Source organism: Zeus faber (genome assembly GCF_960531495.2).
Source record: "Zeus faber genome assembly, chromosome: 12".
Taxonomy (NCBI): Eukaryota; Metazoa; Chordata; class Actinopteri; order Zeiformes; family Zeidae; genus Zeus; species Zeus faber.
In genome coordinates, this window is record NC_137196.1 from 18539727 (window position 1) to 18561578 (window position 21852).

A 21852-nucleotide genomic window follows, 5' to 3' on the forward strand; every position below is an offset into this window, starting at 1 on the left:
GCTCACAATCACAGTCACAAGCTATTGGAATAGTAAATGACATTTAATTGATAAAAGGTGTCATTATAATGATACAATCTTAAGCTGAAACATGGTAGTATTTGTTTTTAATATTTTTCTCTTTAAACGTATATTTATTGGTTTGTTGTCAGCTCTACACATCAGAGGTGATCTCTGTGGTGTCCACGCCAGGTGAGGAAGCATTGTACAATTTGTTGAAGAATGAAAACCTGGATTCACTTCCGTGCTCTGTGCCCTGGAACGAAAGGCAGTTTTCACATTTAATTTGACCCCACGGGCTTATAGCTGGTGGGAGTTATAGTTATACAGTATATCCTTATTGCAAATTAATACTCACGTCTATTTTGCAGTCGTAAAAATCGAACACAGAGTTCTGGTCGATCGCGTTGCTGTTCATGGTTTTTGGCTGGCACCTGAGAGATGCAGAAAGAAAACAATCCATTTGCTTTTGTTGAAGTGTTTAATACATAACCATCATCATCTTACAGTCACATTTCCATTATGATCACTGTCATTAATGCTACAATCACCATCACTCTAATCATCTCATTTATCGCCAGCATTATCATAAGAAACCCGTCATCATCATCATCATCATCATCACTACGTACGCTGCGGATTGCCTCCTGCTCATCAGAAAGAGGACGACTGCGATGATGACACCCGCCAATACAGTGAGACCAGTAACGAGACCTATATTCAACAAGGAATCTGCAGAGACACAATGAGGGTTTGAGTGAGTTAAAAAAAAAAAAAAAAAAAAAGAAGTTCTAATTAATATTTTTTTTGTCCCATTCCGTCCCATGTCCGATATAAATCGATGAAACTACACCGGCGTGTGCTTTCAACTCCTCCCATCGGTTCCCAGAAAAATATTTTGGAACCTTCGCATGAAGCTTTTTCCAAACGGAGCGGTGAACTGTACTGCTGAGTGAGACGCTGAGGTGCAGGTTTAAGTCGTACGTTTACAGTGCAACAAATATGTCCGGCAAAAAAAAAAGCTGCCGGTCAGTTTTGTTGTGAGCAAATTATTAGAGAATTAGGTGAGAATGAATTGAGATTTGGAGCAGTAATTCAAGAGAAATGAGGAACGATAGTGAATCTGATGAAAGGGGCTCGAAACTGTTGTGAGCATTATTTTGACAATGATTTCAGAAGTGCTTGGAGTAGTTAAAGATGAATAATTAGAGGGAAATAGTCGTTGAACATCATTCCCTGTGGAGTCAATGAAAATTGATGCCCTAAAATATATATATTTATACTGTATATATAATATACATTTTTATTAAATGCATTTAGCTTGTTTGATTGATTGATGTTTGATTGCCTTCTATTCATGTCTAATCTAAATGTACGTAGATTACACTGAAAACAACATTGGGAACATATACTTATAAGTGCTATCTGATGACCTCCTACTCAAGTTTCAACCAGCGTCCTGAAATGAGATGCTCTAAAATATTGTTGCTATTCTATAAAAAGTGTTTTGAAAGAAAAGTGCTTGTTTAAAAGAGGTGAAAGAAACAAAGCAAAGCCTTAGATCCAAAACTAGATCCAAAAGGCTTTGAACATTGAGACGTGAACATTTTTCAGTCGTGATATGGGGATTATATGAGAAAGGGGAAACAAATCAGAGCCCGAGCTTTAAGCCGTTTGGGGACAGTGTGATTGAGTTTTCCCTCTCTCCTGGCGGTACCGGAGGCCGGACAGGGTCCGCTGGTGAGCGCGATATCGTCGACGGCGATGACCCCGGCCTCCCCGCCCACAGAGGCCTCCAGGATCACTCGGTGCACTTCCTGCAGGGTCACATGGAGCTGCGCCGCCTGCCACTCGGCCCATCCGCTTCCCGCCTGTTGCCACACCTGCAGGAAGGACGGCGCTCTGAATCACTCGGCAATGAGGATGTGAGGAGTCGGCCTCTTGTTGCAATACCATGAAACTCGAGCAAGTCTCCCCTTAAGATGAGCCATTCCATTATTGTGATTTCGCAACAGGAGTTTCACAATGGTGCGGAAAAAAAACGGACGATAGCGGCGCCAAGACCCATTGGCAATTTAGTCCTGTACATTTCTCAAGACACAGAATTAACAGGAAGTGGTTTTGGAGCACGGTCCAAAATGCAGACGCAACCATAAGTGGCAACTGAAATGTTCTATTGTCCAAAACGGACAACGGACGTTTATCGCTAACAGATTCCAGGCATTTCAAAGACCATAAATGATTTCAACGAATGCATGCATATACCAGTGTTTTCACTAAGGGATCAGCCGTCTGGAGGAACATCTTCAAGGATCCCACAGTGGCTCCAAACATGTGGTACCAAAATGTGAAACAGTATCCCGTTCCACCAGCGGGTCGCAGCAGTGAGGACTTCAACTGGGCGACATTTCCCCTTAGACTCGGTGGAGAACCATCTACGTACAAGTACTGACCTGTGAACAAACAAAATTGGCAGAACCAACTGTGATTACCTTTTGTTCCTGTTGTGCGACCTGTGTATTGCTCTTTATGGATCGCTCTTTTAGGCAATATTCATGATCTGCACTTGATACTATGGGAGTGAAAGACGCTATTAAAAGACGCCGGTTTCCCGAGCTGACCAGTGCCCGAGGTGTGGTCTCCAGCGGGCCCCATGTTGGGAGTCTCGGTGGGACCGGATCTTTGCAGCCAGTCCAGCTCATCCTCGGCCCCCTGGACCCAGCCGCACAGACCGTCCTCGAAGGAGCAGTCGTATGCACTCAAATCTGATTCAAGTAAAAAACAAACCAAAAAAAAAAAAAGACACAGCAACAATGACAACAACAAGAGTTGAGAAAATCATCATCCTGGATTCTTTCGTCTTGTCATTGCGGGAATCCGTGCATTTAGCAGCAATGCATTCTGGATGCTCTCCGCCGACCTACAGCGCCACATACAGTACCGACGTTTATTCATGGAACCATGTTTACCTGGGGGTCGGAAGGATTCTTCACAGTTTAGGAAGGAAATATCATCAAGGCCGACGGCGTAGTCTCCAGCCGCAGAGTCCCCTTGAGCGGGTCCTCCCTCGCTGCTGAACAAAATCTACGGATATTGAGGATTGCATGAAAGTTACAGCGAACCTGCTTCATATACTGGCAGACGAGTGTATTCAACATTATAGTCCATTTACCACCACTATATACAGTGCCTGGCTTTATTTTATTGTTTAGTTGCAGATATTTTCATGAATTCAAATTTTTCCAATGTACAAACACACACACACACGCACACGCACACGCACACACACACACACACACACACACACACACACACACCTTGTAAGGCCGTTGGTGCTGACCCACAGGAAGGTGCTCCGGGGTCCACCGGGAGACGGTGTTGTGACCGCGTGACCACAGGATTGCTTCACTCCCTGCAGCTTGCTGCATGAGCACACTGAGTGACCCGGAGCTCTCCCCACTCATGTGGAAGTGAAACCTTCAGCCCACCCGAAAAGAGGGAAGGAAGGGTGACGGTGAGAGTGTGTCGGATTAGGAAGGAGTAGGTGGGGGTGTAAGGTTGAGCAATTCATTCACCTCAAAATCAAACCAACTCGACTCGAATCAAACATTAACTTAACATGTATTTTATTTCTTTTTTTTTTTACAACAAAACATTGGTGAAAGGGGGCATTTATTTTGCCGGCTATGACTCACAGAATCTCGCAGTAGGGAGAGGAGGCCGGGAGGAGAGGACTCTCCAAACGGGCCTCGTCGTTTGCCTGCACTTGACTCGAGTTCACGCTCATGTAGTAGCCTGGGAAACGGAGGAACCGTACTGAAATTGCCTGCCAAGTTGACGCCTAAACCGGCTGCTCGTGCAGCTCCAGTTTGAGAACGGCCCAGAGCCGTCGGGTCACCTGTGAGTGTGGTGTGGTCCGTGGGGGGCACCGTGGCGTTGCCAGCCCTCCGCCTCAGCCACCGGCGGTTCCCATGGCCGGCGTCGCTCCAGAGGCATTGGCCGCTCTCAAACGTGCACGGACCTGAAGGGGGGCAGAGCCGGCCATTAAATAAAGACACGGGGGGACGTTCCGGCCGAAAGAAAGTTGGTTTCCGCTTTCTTTTGTGACCGAGCTACGATTGTCAGATCTTCCGCAAGAGTTCCGGAACGGGGGTCAACTCCGACTAAGAACTTGAGTTCCGGCTGAAAGGGATTTAACAAAGTGTGGGAAATGCAGCTCTCACCACAGGCCTCCTCGTCCTCCCCTAAAGGGCAGTCGAGGCGGTAGTCACACTTGGAGCTGGCCAGGACGCACGTGGCGCTCCCCGACCGCCAGCAGAAAAACTCCTCATCCTATACAGTTCCAACACAGGGACAGAGGCAGACGGTCAGAGACGATCAGGCGGAAAGTGATCAATTAGCTGATATGCGCTTTTTTACAAGCAAGAGAAAATATGAATACACCGGAAGAAGTTTTGAATGATAATATCAATGGTAACGGCACATTTTATTCCAAACGACTGGTTTTTAACGTCGGCGACAGCAGGTTCTCAGTAGGAAGCAGCGCCACTTCCTGTTTCTAGTCTCTTACGTTCGCGCTAATGTAGCGAAAACCGCTGATTTACAGAAGTGCAAATGAGTCCATTAAACCCTGAAAAAGCTGTTGAATGCATGCCTTGTGACCCTTTTTTTTTTGTATGACATATAGAGATTGTCCGACTCTTTTGTGAGATTCCCCTTCTTGAAAAGGAGAATTGGGGGTTTATATTTTTAAGGCTTTAAAGCCCCATCGGACGGCATTTCGTTTCTCATATAGCAAGCGCATATTTTACAGTTTTCCTACTGTCCTGTGCCCTGCCATCAATCTCAGCCGGTTTACCTGACAAGGGCTGGTCGGAGGAGGAGTGGCTGGAGAGGTGGGACTGACGGCGGAGGTGGGTGGAGCAGAGGTGGTCGGTACATCTGGCAGCTGGGTGTTGTTAGAGTCCAGTTTACAGTCTGCGGAGAAAGAGATGTCGTCCAGGGCAACCATGCCCCTCTCAGCTGGCTGGTAGCCGAAGACCACCTGGGGAGCAGACGTGTATATGTGTGTATATATATATATACACTGTAAATATATCTGTATAAACTCACTACTCACCATTAGTGGAATTGAGTTAATATATTTTAGGACACAATATTATAAAAAACTTACAATATAAATAATAACATAATGTAGACCCCCTACAGTACAAGGACCCCTAGCGGGCCAGGGACCCCAGTTTGGAAACTCCTGTTTTATCATGTATGTCATATACTGTATGTCTATAGAAATAGGAGAAGGAAAGCGCAGGCATTCCAGTTAAGCATTTTTTTTTTTTGCTTTAAGAAAATAATTCTGAATTTGTGATTTTATTACCGTGCCACAATCTGTCCACTCACTTTTAATCAATTTAAAAATTCCCTATTGTTTTATAGAATTAACATATCAACAATCATTTATGCTTATATTAATAATAATATGATTAATCATGATGCAATGATAAGCATATGATTAAAAACATGAAGCATTTGCGAAAGCAAAAATCCACAATGATGTAAAAAAAACCTAAAAGAAAACCCACAAAAAAAAACAAATATTCGTTCCATGAATATTCGTTTTTTTTCTTTTTACGTTATGTTATTCCGCCGTCTGCCGCCCTCGCTGACCTTGCTGGCGGCGGTGGAGGAGAAGGCGACCTCCGCCCTCCGCCAGCTGTAGCCCTCCGCGGCGTCCCCGAGCCACAGCGCCGCGTCCTCGCCGCCCGACGTCTCCGTCCTGGTGCGGACGCTCAGCCCGGCCACGCGGCTGAAGTAGAAGAACCTCACCTGCGACGGAGTCAAGAGTTTGGGGTTCAGCTCCGAGGTGACTGGGGCCTGCGGTGATTCTTCGAGGCGGTGGGTCTCAACCCGTGGTTCCGGGGCCAAACCCGGGCCGCGGGCTGGGGGCCATTTTGAGCGGGCCCGTGGGAAGTGTGCTTACTGAATCACTTTGTCAAAGTGATTCAGTGATTTCTCTTTTATTTTCCTGATGTCCTCACATTTTATTGCTGTCTAAGTAAAACAGTATTTTGGAACTCAGTACTTTGGAAAAATTGTTTCCAGTGCACAAAGGCATGATTACTGTGCTATCCATTTTATATGAAACAAATAAAAAAAAAAAAAAAAGAAAATTAAATATAATGGGACCCTTCTAATTTAGATGGATATGTGTAAATGAAAATGAAAATCTTAAATGACTTTTGGGTGGTGACTTCATGACAAACCTGGATCCTGAGGCGAAATCAGTGGAGACGCCGCGCCTCTAAGACGAATGCGTGAGGACATTATGACAGTTTAGAGTTCACAAGGTTTTCATGCAAACCCTTTTATGCCAACGTGGATTTGAGGAAAGTAAAGGTCACATGACCAAAGCTAATCACAGAAATTCAAACCCCAGATAAGACAAGGCTGCTTTTCGGGTAAGGCAAATAGCAAATTTCTTCATATGGTCTGATAAGTACGGCAATAAATACTAAAGTATGTGATGGCAGCCCTATCGGTCCAAACCGCACCACCGCTGACTTCACCCACTTTATTTTATTTTCAAATTGGTATCCAGTTAATTGGACGACACATACAGTATATTTGATTGCTACATGGCGGGAATAAGCCTTGTTTTTACTAAAAGGGAGAAGGCAGTACAGGTAGTGTTTGGTAGAAGTGTATGAGTGTTGGTGTGAGGGGAGTAAATCGTGTCCTGTGTGTATAATATACAGATATACTGTTAATAATATAATTACTTACAGTGCAGTTGGAACTGGGTAGTAAGGTTTTGGAAAGAATCTCTGATTTCTGTCCCATTTCAGGGATGATGTAGTGACCTGGATAAAAAAAAGCCCCAAAAAAACACAAATAAAAACGAAAGATCGTGGAATTTTTAGAAAAAAACGGAAGCTACAACTCACAGAAGGCATATTGTAGCGACCATTTAAAATCACTATTTGTGATTGGTTGATGGGTTTCTGTCAAAATACTGTATTTCTTTAATATTACACATGTGTCATTTGACTGGTAAACACAGTAAAAAAACATATTGATAAGTAAAGTTAATAAATATTTCTGGTTCATACCTGATGGCTGAAAGTCATTCAAAATACAACAAACATATGGGTTTGCAGAAGCAGTACTAAATAAAGCAACATGACATAACATGACAAAGTAATATCCCAAAATACAGTCGTAATGGTTACAGTTTTGGTTTTATCTTCTTTTCCCAATTTCTTTTTTTCCAAGTCAAAATCATGAATCCCGAGCTGGAAACAAGTGGGAAATCTGTCCCCAAAACAAGAACGTATTTGAATCGCTCTGGTCCATGGCGTTGCCTCCCTCAGCCAATCACACGTCTTACCGGCATCTGTGTTTTGGGTGTGGTCCCTGGGGGGGCCGTGGTGGGGCCAGGAGTCCATCCCCCTGCTGCGGGTCCACCCGGCCCCTGGAGAGTTCTCCCAGGAGCACAGACCCTGCTCAAAGCTGCAGCGCTCGGACACGCCCTGTTCCTCTGAGAGGAGAGAGGGAGAGGGAGAGAATCAGGTGTTAAAAGTCAGGAAGCCCCGTAGCCCGCAAACACAAATGTCAACTTGTCCCCACCAGAACTACACATTTTGGGATTCTTGCTAAAGAAAGAAATATTTATACACATAAATATGATTTTTTTCCCCAAAATGTGTTAACATTATTTGACGTGTCAGTATGATAGTTTTACTGTTATTAAAGTGGAAATCCATAGTATTGGCTGTGTGGGTGAATTACACCGCTTGTATTACACGACTCCAAGAATTCCATTTGAAACTTGAAAAACGTTTTTTTTTTTTACAACATCCGGGTTCACCCTCGTCTTGACACTTTACTCAAAACTTTATTGACCACGACGCCGGCTTACGAAATTCACCGTGGCACACCCTGCCACCAGATTGGAGACGGCATACAGAGGAGCACATGCATAACACCAGTACATTGAATCGGTGTTTCTTAAAAAGTGCCAGCTAAATAAAGCATAAAATATGGGATTATTTGAACAACATAATCGTACGGGTTACCACTTTAAATGACAAGGCAAACAAATGGGATCGGGAAAATGCTAAAAGCTAAAGTCGATAGATTTACAGCTTTAACTTACCACAGTCTTGCTCGTCAGACTCATCTCCGCAGTCATCGGTGAAGTCACACACTCTGTTCCCACTCACACATACCCTGTTCTGGCAGACGAACATATCCTCAGGACAAACTGGCTGTGGACCTAAAAGGATTGAAAATAATGACGACTGATGACGAAAAGATACAGTAACGTGTGAAATAAATCACTTTGATGCTGAAGTTATTTACATCAACAAAATTATTTTTGAAAAATGATGCAATCGTTTATAGTGGGTATTTTTTTTTTTTTGTTATTTTAGCAAAGTAAAACTTTTAGCCTAACCAGGCAAGGTGCAATTGGAGAAGCCAATGTCATCAATCGCTATGTCTCCGAGATGGCTGAAGGTCCCGGTGGCCTCAAACAAGATGTTGAATTTCCAAGGGATACGACCCACCAGGACCTCCCCCTGGCGCCAGGTGTCCCCCCTGTCCCCTGAGAGCCACCACAGTGGGGTGGTCCTGGAACCCGCCCTCAGCAGCACCTTCAGCTCACCTATGCCTGTGCACAATGGAGGCAATTTAAATACATGGTGGCGGTGTGGAGAAATCCATTCAGCAATGGACACACACACACACACACACACACACACACACACACACACACACACACACACCTACCTTCTCCATACATGTGGTAGTAGAAGTGAAGTGTGCACTTGGCACTGGACTGCATCATGGTGGGACTCTGCAGGGCGGCAAAGCTGTACCCTTCTGTACGGTCAGCCTCTACCGCCATGTACCAACCTGGAAGACCCGGAGAGAAGGTAGAAGACCTTTGCCTAAACATAGTGACTTGAAATGCCATAGCATTTTGTTAATAACACCAGTGTCTTTTCCACAATGAAATTGAAATTGAATCCACCAAGCTTCCATGCAGCCCTAAGACCGGCTTGGGCTAACTTTGTATTTTACTTGGCACCGATCCCCAGATTTCGCCGGTGCCGCTCACTGTACCTAGCTCGGTGCCCAGCGTGTGGTCCACAGAGGGTCCGGTGTTCTCACTGTCGGTACCGTTCCTGTCCCTCCGCCACTTGAACTGGCCGGTGCTGATGTCCTCCCAGCGGCAAGTTCCGTTCTCAAAGGAACATCCCATAAAGCCCTGGGCTGTTTCATTCACTGTGGGACGGAGGGATTGGAAACTGAGTTATCCATCCATCCATCCATCCATCCATCCATCCATCCATCCATCATCCACTCTCCCATCCATGCGTTCATCAGCCCCTCCATTCATCCAACCATCCATCCATCCACCCACCCACCCATGCATCCATCAGCCTGTCCACCCATCTACCATCCATGCATCCAACAGTCAATCCATTCATGCATCCACCCGCCCACCATCCATCTGTCCCCCTATTCACACACACACATCCACCTACCCATCCACGCATCCACCGACGCACCTATCACCATCCGCCCATCTATCTATCGACCAACCCATCTATCCACACACACGCACGCACGCATGCACACACACACACACACACACACACACACACACACACACACACACACACACACACACACACACACACACACACACACACACACACACACACACACACACACTACATGACACCATCATCCTCAATCCATCCATCTACCCACCAACCCATCCATCCATCTAACATCCATCCATCCAGGCACCTACCCATCCCCCAGCCATCCATCCATCCACCCATCCATCCATTTATCCATGCATCACCCTATATACCTATTCATCCATCCATCCCTCCATCCATCCATCCCTCTACCTGGACATGGTCCTGACGTGACACTGACGTCATCAACAGCGATAAATCCGCTGCCCGTGGCCTCGGCCTCCAACAGCACCTCCACATGCAAGGAACACAATTTCAACGATGATGGAGCTTCAACCACATGAGCGTGACAAGCCACTCTAAATGGATTCGTCACCTTTATCATTTTAAGCGTCTTCCATACCTGGAAAGCTTGGGTACCGGCAATATTATCAGCAAACCGTGTCCAGTTTGTCTCTGAAGTGTTGGTTTGGAAGAGGAGCCGCTTCTCCGCTGGCGCCCGCAGGGCGTAAGCACGCAACGTTTCCGAATCACTGGAAGAGACGCGATGGAGATGGGAATGTCAAAGGGGCTTGACGTCGCTAACTCCATTTATACTGGTTTTGCCTGCCTTGGAGAGGTGCAAAGCCTTGTCATATTTTGAGAGTTTGTTGTGCTAAAATATCGAGAGAGATGTGTGAAAGCATAGTTTCGAAACTATGAAATGCATGTTCTTTATGTTCTGTTTGGACTGAAAATCCTCAGGTTTTTTTCCCGTGCACCCCAAATGGCAGGTTGCATTTTTGTTTTGAATAATGAAATAAGAATTAAGATCCCTTCTCTGCCACCCACGGGGAAAATAGCGTTCGAGAGAAGCTATGATTCAGAATATCCTCTGCACGAAGTTGAAGAGGTGTCTGAAAAAAGCTGTCTGAGTGCACCTCCAGAGGAAATCGTTGGGGGAAACGAGTTAGAACAGCAACCGTTGGAAAAGTGCACTTTCTGCATTTCCGCATCTGGCGCAAAGAGGGAACACATTTCTGTCTTTTATTATAATCAAATGCCGTCCATTCGTGAGCCGCAAATTCAATTCTCAGCATATATGCCTTGGTCCAAATTCTACTGATCTGAGTGTAGTTTCAGTGAACCACGCCCTGACCTTTTATCCGTGTGGTACCAGAAAGTGAGACAGGTGATGTTTTTCTTCGGTTCGATCCACTCTGAGATCACCTGAGCTCGACTGCTGCTGCCCGCTGGTCGGACATAGCTCAGCAGGAAATGACCTGAAGGAGGAGAAGTAGAGGTTTACCTTCAGAAAACTGAACCAAAAACAACTCGTTGGGTTAAAGGGCAGCGGAGCAGAGAGGAAGATTCATTCTTTGAGGGGAAGACTCAAAGGACCGTTTGACTGTTTTTCTATGAATATGACCAACAGTCTTACTCACAGACGTGTTTTTTGTTTTTTTTGTTGGTTACAAGTAATTCCGCGTTCTACCTCATTCAAAGTTTATCTCCACTTCAATTCCTATTGCTATGATTGCTGTGCTTTTCCATGTTTGAATGAGTGTCCAGAGTTGATTTGGAAATATACCATAAAGTATACCCTATACACCCATACCAATAACCCATCCTGTGCATAGAATCCCATTCGCATATTCTGTATATTTTGTATATTTGAGTATTTCTGTTCTGTGTTTTTCGGCTATTGTGTATATTTGGCAATTTTTTTTTAATTTCACTTTTACTTTACTTTTTATTCTGTTTTATTTTATATTAAAAAATCTGAATGATACGATTTTTTAAAGGCTAATCGTCTGTAGCCCCGTACATGTAAATGCACCTGCCGTTATAACCTCATCCTGATTCAGATTCATTCTGATTCCGATGAATTAAAAATTCTGATTAATTGAAATTATTATTATTTTTTTTTATTATAGGGAGAACAAAGGTAAGCACCAACTGTGGTAATGCTGTGTTCCCTTGAAGTCAGAACGAAAATTCCGACCTCCTGCCGAGCGCAAAGGAACAGCCTTTTAGATGGGAATTCCAAGCTGGAACTGTAATAGCTATAGATTTGATAGGGGGTTTTACGGCCTGCTGGGGGAGTGACACTCAGAACAGGAGTTTGTGTAATTCCCTGAAATTAGCTTACACTTACAAAATAATAATTCTAGTTTCTATGAACTGATCAATGTCCCCCACAGAGCCTGTCTGACAGTATCTCACCATCTGGGGTCTGGGTGGTGTGGTCTGAAGGGGGGCCGCGGAAGCGCCCGTCTGCGTGCACCCAGTCGTGCCCGTCGACCGCGTGCACGTTGACCCACGTGCACCGTCCAGATTCGAAGCTGCAGCCTCCCCGGGGAGCGCAGGGCCCGTCTCTAAACGACACGTCGTCCAGCTGCACGGCGGAGCCGGGGGCCAGAGAATGGCTCGCTTTAAACGCCACCTAGTGGTAAAGGAGGGACGAAAAACGGCGAGGTGTGAAAAATTCTACGTGTGAGGACAGATATACCGGCGACGGACAAATAGATTGGCGGACTGACAGACTGGGTGGGGATGTCGGATGAACATGCTTACGCGAAATGTGGTGGGGGAGGAGACCGTGAGCTCTGCAACCTCCCAACCTGTAGAGGGAGCACCACCCCGTTGCCACACGGGCGGATCCTGTTGCCCACTCCGCCATACGTGGACGGAAAGGACGTCGGAGGAGCCGACTGGCAACCGGTACCTAGGGGTCACACACACACACACACACACACACACACACACACACACACACACACACACACACACACACACACACACACACAGGTATTGCTTTTTTATAGGGACATCGAGAAAAAAACCTTAAAAAAAATGATCAGAACTTAAAACAGCACTATAAAGTATTGCACTTAAAATATTATGAAAACAGCATCAAAGCCTTTTGGGATGATGAGGACACTAATATACATATAAATCGGTGGCAGGGGACGGACCAGAAACGAACACACATCCCGACGGACGGCTGCAGCTCTGGCGTGAGCAGCTGTGCGACCTCAGTCTCGCTAGAAGTTGCCAACACAGTCATGTAGAAACCTATAATAAAAAAAAACATAAACAACAACAGTTTAGCAAATTTCAGATGCATTTCATAATTGTGTCATTTTTTTACCGTATTGACGTAATAGCACGCCGAGCTTGTTTGACAACGACACCTCTCAAACGACAGTAAGCCAAGTTTCTGGCGAGAACTCACCCTTTTCAGTCCCGTACGTGTGGTCGGAACCATACCCGGCGCCTCTCGCGCGACCCCAGCGTCCCTTGTGGCTCTGGTCCGCCTCAAAGCCGCACCAGTTGGAATCGAAGCCGCACGTGTCTAGAAAGGTGTGCGGAGATGATGGTCTGCATTGTGCTCACGTGTGGCGAGGATTTGAGCGGTTTTCACTCACTCTTGTTCGGGCAGACGCCGGCCATCACGGTGACGTCGTCGATGGCGACAAATCCCCAACTGCGGGTGTTTCTGTGGCCTAAAAACATCATCTGCAAACCGAGGCGGTTGAATTTTAATCCTCGGGTGTAGTAGAATATAGCGCATGTATACGTAGAAACAAAGAACTACCTCCCGCGTCTCGCTGGTACTGAGGGTCACGCGTGCGTTCCTCCATTCCGAATCCTGACTTTCGCTGCGAGACCACACCGACGCGTTAGACATCGTCTGCAAAGCACATGTTTAAATTAGGGCTTCGGAGAGACCGAACACGTCAGAGAGTCCGAGCTCGGGGGAAGAGCGACGCGGCAGTAGAAAGTTGTGCACAAACATTTTTAACCAGGAGGTCCAGGCCTGGCACCGACGGTCCCAGCATGTAGTACCAGAATCCCACACATATTTTAGGTGTCTGAGTGGTCACAGGAACAGATATGGCCGCACTCCCGCCATCCTTTAGTCCGGACCCATTTAACAGCAGGTAGATCCCTGGTGGGGGGCAGAAGACGGATACACTCACCTGTGATGCTCATTTTTTGGGCTAAATATTATTTTGCATCTTTAAATGATCCATTGTAACAAAGCATCAACGCAGGTGCATTGACAAATTGTATGTGGAATGGGAAGAGTTGTTGTACTGTAATAGATACCCTGCGCTCCCGGACAACTTCTGATATACAAAAACCTAAATCAATGGGAATCTACGTTTGGTGGCCATTATGGCCATTTTATCAGACTTGAAGCACTTTCTTTACACTTGCAAAAAAACGGAATAGCTAATAATCTCAAAAGCACCTTTGGGATTCTCAACTGTATGGTCATAGGTAGGTCCGTCCCATGGCCGGTCCAACTGGAGACCACTGGTCAGCGTCCAGTCCAGGTCGTCACTTTGCTCTTGGGTCCACCCACACGGACCTGATTAACAAGAGGGAAATAAGATGTCAGCGTTCATTTAAGAAATTGCAGATAATAAAACCGCCTTACAATACATAAAGGACTGATGATCACAGATGAAAATCAGCATCACCCATCCGTCCGATGCAATCCAACCAACTATCCATCCAATGAAATGAATGGCTTCAAACACTTTCGGAGTTTGCCAGAGCTTTAGGACCCCTAAAACCGCAGGCCATGAACAACCATGTGCCGTGTGACCTTGCTCGAAGGTGCAGTCCATGGGAGAAGCTGGGGGGGCGGTGGTGGAGCCGGTGGGAGGGTCTGCGGTGGTGGGAGGGTCTGCGGTGGTGGGACGGTCCAGGCCGGCACAAGGTTCCCTCAGGATGTGGACGTCGTCCAGCGCGATGCTTCCTTCATAGTCAGTCGGGCGCCTGGCTTGCAGGATGATCTGGAACAGAACGGTTATTGAAAAAACAAACAAACCTGTCCTTGTTAAACTCTCAAACAGAGATGGAAACAGCGATGGACTTGGCCTCACCTGGTGCGATCCCGATGCGTTGTAATCAACTCTGGCCCGCTGCCAGGTTTGGCTCATGTATCCATTTGATTTGTACACGCCACGAAGTCCAGCTGTCTCATTCACAAACACTGAAAGCTCTATCCTCGAGGGGCCTGGAACCATACAAATACTGGTGAAGGATGTTGAAGGTTATGTGTTTTAAGCGCAGGTCTGAACCCCCCAGGCCCTCACATGACAACACAACAACATAAACGACCATCAGGCCTGAAATGAGCGGAAATGACCGTGACCATCTACAGCTCTGGTCTTCTGAGAGACCACCGTGAGATATAAGTGTATTAATGAAGTGAAATGTATTAAAAATGTGAACATAAGATATTTACATAACTTTACATAAGATATTTCAGTGCAAGGAACGCCCCTGCGCCTGTCATTGCACAAGACAGCTGCAGATTTTTTATTTATTTATTGTGTCTGATGTTGAATTTTTTTTATAATTTTTTCTTTTTTATCAGCCTGTTCTTTTTAATGCGTATTGTCTGTACCGAAATACACCAAGCCTCACCGCAACAAATTCCTTGTATATGAAAATGTACTTCAACTAAACTTGTACAGTAAATAAAGTAATAAACTACGCGTGTTTATCCACTTGAAAGATGCATTTTTGACATTGAGTAGGAAATTATTTTAAAGCATGACAGCAAATTGACACCATCCGCTTATGAGGAGTTACTGTATCTCTGATGGTGGTAAATATTAGACGCCGTCTCTATTCATCCCAACGATTCAGTAAAAAAATGTTTTTTTTTAGAATAAAAATTATGTTCTCAAAAAGTCACCACAAGCGACCATTGAAAAGGATTTCTCACTAAAGTGTTGCAGTTTGTCCAGGAGACCACCCTTGCACGATATCTTGGCCCAAGCTGTACTCACTATTTTGTGACCAACTTTCGGTTTGGTGCCAGAACTCCAGACAGCCACCGTCCACGGCGCCCATCGGCTCGCTCTCCAGACTCACAACCTCCTCTTGTTGGGAACCGGAAGCCAAGAAGAACAGAAAGTGTCCTGAGGAGCACGCGGAGAAGAACAGTTCCCGGGAAAATGAGACGGGGCCATAAAAGTGCTGCAGGGCGTAAAAGACAGGCTCGGTGCGGCTCAAATGTTGTGGGTCCCCGAGCGCTTGTCGCTTTGTGGTTGTCAAAAATCTGCAACGTGACTACTTTCCAAAGTCGCCCCGCGACCCACCTAAGTCCGAGTTGGTGGTGTGGTCCACACGAGGAACGAAGATCCCGTCAGACGCTCCTGAGAGCCAGTCCCAGTCCACCCCAGCGAGCGCCGGGGGGCTGTTCACCCAGCCGCAGTAGTCCAGCTCAAAGTCGCAGAACCCTGGAGGGAGACACCGAGAGTTCCAGACGAGCGCAGACGAGCACGCACACAAACATGGCACTCAGAGCTCCTGCTTTCCTTCTGCACCCCTCTAACCCTTTACCTTGTGGGGGACAGGCGCCGTTGTGAACGGTGAGGTCGTCGATGGCGATATCTCTCCGCGGCCCGGTCCCTACGGTGGCCTCAAACATCACCTGCCGTTCAGAAGGATGCGTTTGTTTTTTTGAGATGTGACTTTGAGCCCTTTTATTTGTCAGCACCCGCATTTTACATTACCCCCCCGGCACATTTTCCTGCTGATGGCTCCATATTTTTAGATCTATTTTCTAATTTGAAATAAATGGTGAGAAACATACTGTATCTTAAAATGATCTCCAGGTCCTGCTAAAAACTATGGTAACATGTGGGATGTTACCATAGTAAATGGAATGAAAGAACACAAAGCGAGGCGAAATTAGATAAATTTGACAAAGATTGTGTGGTGGATGAGAGCACTGCAACCACTGTGCTGAATTACTCTTAAATGTTAAAATCAACACTTTTTTTTTTTTTTTTGTTCAAGCGGACATATCGATGTTTCCGAATTTGACATGCTTTCTCCATCAACTTGGAAACCTAAAAGTCCCTGCGAAGCAACAAGAAATATGTGTTCTGACTTTGTCACACCACAGAGAAATGTGTTATTAACCACGCAGCAAAATTTAAATGATCCAAAATTAAAAATCGAAAGTATACAAAATTAGGTTTCAAAATTGCGGTTCCCTCTGCTCTGAAACGCTGTGGCCGTGTCCGCTGACGACGCTGAAACCACGCCCGATCGCGGTCGAGGTGCAGCCTCTCTCAAGTGTCAAATAACACTGCACTGATCCAATACTTATATGTACAAGTCCAAAATTAGAAAGCCAATAACCCGTTTTTCATTGTTTTGATTTTGTTCTGAAGTTCAAAATAGAACATGAGAAAATGGGATATTTCAAAAACATGCTTTGGGGACCTCAGAGGTCCCCTTTCATAAAACAATATAATAAAAGACAACAGCATTACATTTCAAAAATGTATAACCATATAGAAGCTGGATTGAGAATAGAAAGAAACACACTCACCCCTCTCCCCCACCTTATTTTTTCAGAGTAAGCTTATCACTATTTCAGCTGCATCAATCTTTTACAAAATAAGCTGTCTGTAGTGAACAGAATGACTTGAATGTTACAAAATTTATACTGCATAATTTATACCCTTAGTATCACATTTTGTATATTCTGTATATTTTTATGTATCTCACTATTTCTGTTTTTATTTCGTTTTTTTGCTATTTGACAATTTTAATTGTTTTATGCAATTTTTATTATTTATTATTTTATTATTATTTTTATTCTTAATTTTTTCAGAATTTTTTTTTATGCTAATGGTCTGCAGTGAAACACACAAAAAAAATCACAGTATATGTCAATTTCTCTGGTGGAATAAACTGATTCAGAAAAAAAACCACATTAGAATTTATACATATGTTTTTCTATCCTTATAATATAACTTATATAATATATTTAGATGGAAAGAGACTGTTTTGCCTCCATACCTGATAGCTGGCGAGGGGACTGTCCACCGTCACTCGGCCGTGCCTCCATTGACCTCCCTGGTCTCCAGTTCGGGTCCACATGGGGGTACTCGTCTTTCCGGCGGTCTGCAGGTAGACGCTGAGCTCGCCCACTTCCTCTCCCTCCATGTGGAACCAGAACATCCAGCACTCCCCGCTGGGGGGAGTGGGCTCCATCACCCCGCTCAGCATCGCGCCTCTGGAGCCGACGGGGTGATGCCACAACTGGGCACTCAGGTAAAAACCTGGAGAAAAGGTGTGCAAGGTAAGAATATCGCAGATGAGTGGTTAGACGGTGAGTGATCACATGCACGTTTTCATGTTAATCAAATCAATGGATCATTTTTTTTTTTAGAGGTTCTACGGCCTCAACATTAACGGTTGCCCAGTTTCCCTGGGCAGCTGTATTTGGGCTATTGCAAATTCAGTCGCGGTATTGACAGTTGTATTCATTTACCCTAACAAGAATACAAAATGCTAAAAAAAAAACATGTTGACTTTAACCAAAAAATTAATTCCAGTTAATTCATACATTTCCCCTTATTCCCTGTCTTACTATCACTCTCTGAATACTGAAATATTGGTTATAACTATAAAATTAAACGACTTCCAAAAGTTATTTTCAGGGACAGCATGCAAAAGATAAAATCCCATCCTACCATATACAGTATACAGTTGGAATGTTGGAACTTGTCCCAGGTTAGGCCCACGTCTCACCTTGCTCTGTCCCCAGGGTGTGGTCCGTGGGCGGGCCAGACGAGTTGGCCGGCTGGGGCCCTCTGACCCGACTCCAGCCGAAGTCGGCCTGAGGTTGTCGCTGCATACCGCAGAGGGAACCCTGGAAGGTGCACTCCCTCTCAGGCGGGCAGGACCCGTTCAGAGCACTGCTCATCACGATGTCATCGATGGATATGCTGCCCTTTGTCCCGCCCACCTCTGCTTCCAGGATAAACTGGAGAATACACCAATAATAATAATATTCATAACTTAGTCGCAGCTTATATTATAAATGTGATATTAAAAATGATTTCGCCCCCCAGTAAGATTCATTCAATTGATTATTTTGTTGGGTCGCACAATAGTCTCCATCTTGATTGAAAGTCATGCTCTTAATGTTCAAGGTGCCAAACACAGCACACATCATAACCTGTATCGGGACGTCACTGGTGAAGGTCAGATCAGCAAAGCGCCATTTGTTTCCCTGGGTTCCATGTCTCATCCAAACAACCGTCTCATTTCCTCCGGACTGCTTTGTGATGAATCTTAAAGTGCCTGTAATTTAGCGGTATGTTGTTAAAGTGGTAATCCGTGAGATTCTTTTCTTTTTTTTTTTTTTTTTTATATTCAATATTTGGCACTTTCCCACCCACCTCAAGGAACCAAGAATAAAAATCACTCAGAAGATGGCAAACTTTGTCAAAAAGAAAACAAGGGAAAGGACAAACGTGAACCCAGGTGTAGAAAAAAAAAAAAACCCCAAAGGTTGCAGTTTTGAATGGAATTCTGGGACACGGACGATCTTATGGATTACCATGTTAGGTTCTGCATAGAGAGGAGCCTGATGGATACTGTAATATAGATTTGTAATCTTTTTATGGGTACATTTACATGAGGAAGGCACTCACCGATGCTACTACCATAAATGTGGTACCAGAAGCTGACGCATATGGTTTGAGCTGCAGGTTGAGGGTAGCTGATGAGTCTGGCCACGGCTGAGGGGGGGCGGTTGACTTTGGCCGCTACAAACATGTAATAACCTGTGCAAAGGGAGGTTAAAAAAAACCACCAATATAAACAACAATATGAAGGAGATTTAATCCAAACCATTAAATCAGACATTTTCAAGCTTGGGGTCGTTACCATACTGATTTGTTTATTTGTTAACTTGGACCCCCATTAGTTGCTCCCTTTCTTCCTGGGGTCAGCACATTAAAACACAACAGCAACAATCAACATACATCAAGACTCAACAACACAACCCACATACTTCTCACCCAAAACCCAGATTCCCCTCACACCCACCCAGCACCGCCAACCTGATATGCACTTGATATCAGGGTCAACAGTTCTAAGACTGATATATTAATTTCTCGATTGACATATTTTGGCAAAAAACAATTTTAAATAGCTTTGAAATATATCGTAATTTCTATGTAATCCATTTGTAGCTTCCTCCGTGCTCTTTGATTTAATAAAAATAGCCTGTGGGACCCTCAAATTCACTTTGACCAGTAATGCAGTGGCAGTTTTGATAACACAGTGGGCAACAACAGGCCTACATTTGATTAGTGCTGGCTACCAAATAAGAAATTAAAAATAAATAACAAAAAAGAAGAACATTTTACCATTTGAATTTGGGCACCTAAAAATGGGGTCATGGTCCAAAAAAGGTTGAGAACACCCCCCCCATTAAAAGATTAAGTAAATAAAATAAAATAAAATAAAATAAATGTAAGTAAATTTAATTAAAAATTTGAAGAAAAAGACTCACCTTTACCGGTGGTGTGGTCGTGTTCCGGGCTCTCGTAAGCAAACGTCCCCCGAAGCCTCGTCCATAGAAGGCTGCTGGAGCGGTCATGGTACCAGGAGCAGATGTCCTGTTCAAAGTCGCAGGTGAGTCGGGTGAATCCTGCAGGAGGCGCGTCCCCTTCCTGGCAGTGTTTTAAGCTGATGTCATCCAGCATGACCTCCCTGTCATTCAGAAAACCCGGCGAGGCTGAAAACTGCAGCTGAGCAGAGTAAAGCATGTAAACGTAAATTAATTATTAATTAAATAAACCGTGGGGAAAAAAATAAAATAAAATAAAAAATCATGATAAATAAATAAAATGGTTATAAATGGTTATATAAATCAATACATTTATCCATTTATTTATTTCTGCTATTAGTTAGAAGCCGTACCTTTTAGCCTCTCCAGTGTAGGGGCTAAAAGACGAGCAAAATGGTGTTTCCGGTTCAACTGACCTTGTAGCCTCCGGGTTGATTTCCGATGAGAACCATGTGGTTCACCCAGCCAGTCGTGCTTGTAGAAAGTGTCACTAATCTTGTCTCTTTGCCGTCCCTCACCATATTAACCACAAACGACGACAAACGAATAAACCCTGGGCCCAGAATTTGGTACCAGAAGCTGGAAAACGTTGATAAGTCAAATCAAAGACAGTTACTACCTGCTGTATGTTTTAAATGAACATATTATTGGGATAATCTCTAAAAAATATACCTGTTTATTGCACATCTGTTTATTTATTTATATATTTCAATGCATGTATTTATCGATATATGCATATATCCATATATCGTTTGCTGGTATATTTCTGTGTAGTTTGTTTCACTCATCACATTACAGCACACAATGTCTGGCAAGTCTCTTTGATTACTACAAAATGGAACATTTATCAAAACAGGCCGATATCTTTTCCTGAGTACCTCATCTGGCATCCCAGAGCCGGCGTCTTAGTAACAGAGCGTTCCAAAGTAGCCTTTGTCGTGAAACTGCTGTTTATGTACATGAAGTGTCCTATGGAAAACACAACACTTGAAATGAGGACATTTCAAATGCTCAACGTGGTGACGCAGGTGGAATATGTTCTAACAACATTATTATTTTTTTTTTACCCAAAACACTTCCTGTGGTATGGTCTGGTACAGGTTTGGATGTCATATTGGCCATCTCACGTCTCCACTGATAGGAGCCTTTACTCGTATCATTCCAACCACAGGAATGATGCTCAAAATCACACAACCCTTAAAGTGGAAAAAAACAAGGATCCATTCGTTATTTTCAATGTCGCAAATCAATACAATGCTCCTCATTGGTCAGCATATCTCTTAAAAGGTGTAGCGCAAAAACATGATTGCCCCATGAAGTCTTATTTCAATTTCATATATTTGGGAGATCAGACCAAACACACCAAAAAATCCCTTATCCGAGTGATCCCAGCAGTCATTGTTGAAATCACAGACCGCCTTTTCGGGCACGCATTCTCCGGAGGTGCACGGGAACCCGCCACCCGGACGGGACGAGGCGGTGACCACGAGCGCTGCGACGACAATGGATGTTTGCCACAGAAAGAAAAAACACATTTAATAACACCTGGAAAAAAATCTTTAGATGTTGTCATTGGTGCAATGTGAATGTAATAGCAGTAGAATAATAAATAACAATGTCCCCCGAAATATGTCAATTTAGAGGATGGTAAAATGCAGAGGGATGCATTTTGTTGCCTCAGCACTTGCGCTCTGCGCAATGACAATAAAATTGAATCTAATATAATAGCAATAGAATAATAAATAACAA

General features: G+C 44.5%; 1 protein-coding gene across 1 annotated transcript; it reads right to left on the minus strand.

The window, feature by feature from the left end:
• Positions 1 to 154: 154 nt before the first annotated feature.
• Positions 155 to 20555, minus strand: LOC307237650 (MAM and LDL-receptor class A domain-containing protein 1; the record flags this gene model as incomplete). The annotated part of the gene is made up of 39 exons (XM_080010407.1): positions 155 to 256; positions 359 to 434; positions 633 to 732; positions 1718 to 1883; positions 2320 to 2453; positions 2622 to 2765; positions 2970 to 3084; positions 3318 to 3477; positions 3696 to 3795; positions 3899 to 4021; positions 4224 to 4332; positions 4859 to 5026; positions 5668 to 5826; positions 6784 to 6860; positions 7388 to 7471; positions 8156 to 8275; positions 8456 to 8671; positions 8791 to 8916; positions 9127 to 9288; positions 9927 to 10005; positions 10117 to 10246; positions 10852 to 10975; positions 11919 to 12138; positions 12270 to 12316; positions 12931 to 13050; positions 13124 to 13201; positions 13294 to 13357; positions 13502 to 13647; positions 13954 to 14073; positions 14314 to 14503; positions 14594 to 14727; positions 15524 to 15640; positions 15821 to 15961; positions 16065 to 16155; positions 17538 to 17800; positions 18273 to 18494; positions 19181 to 19312; positions 20047 to 20284; positions 20520 to 20555. The coding sequence occupies 39 exons, from the start codon at positions 20553 to 20555 to the stop codon at positions 155 to 157; spliced, it is 5133 nt and encodes a 1710-aa protein (XP_079866533.1).
• Positions 20556 to 21852: the final 1297 nt, after the last annotated feature.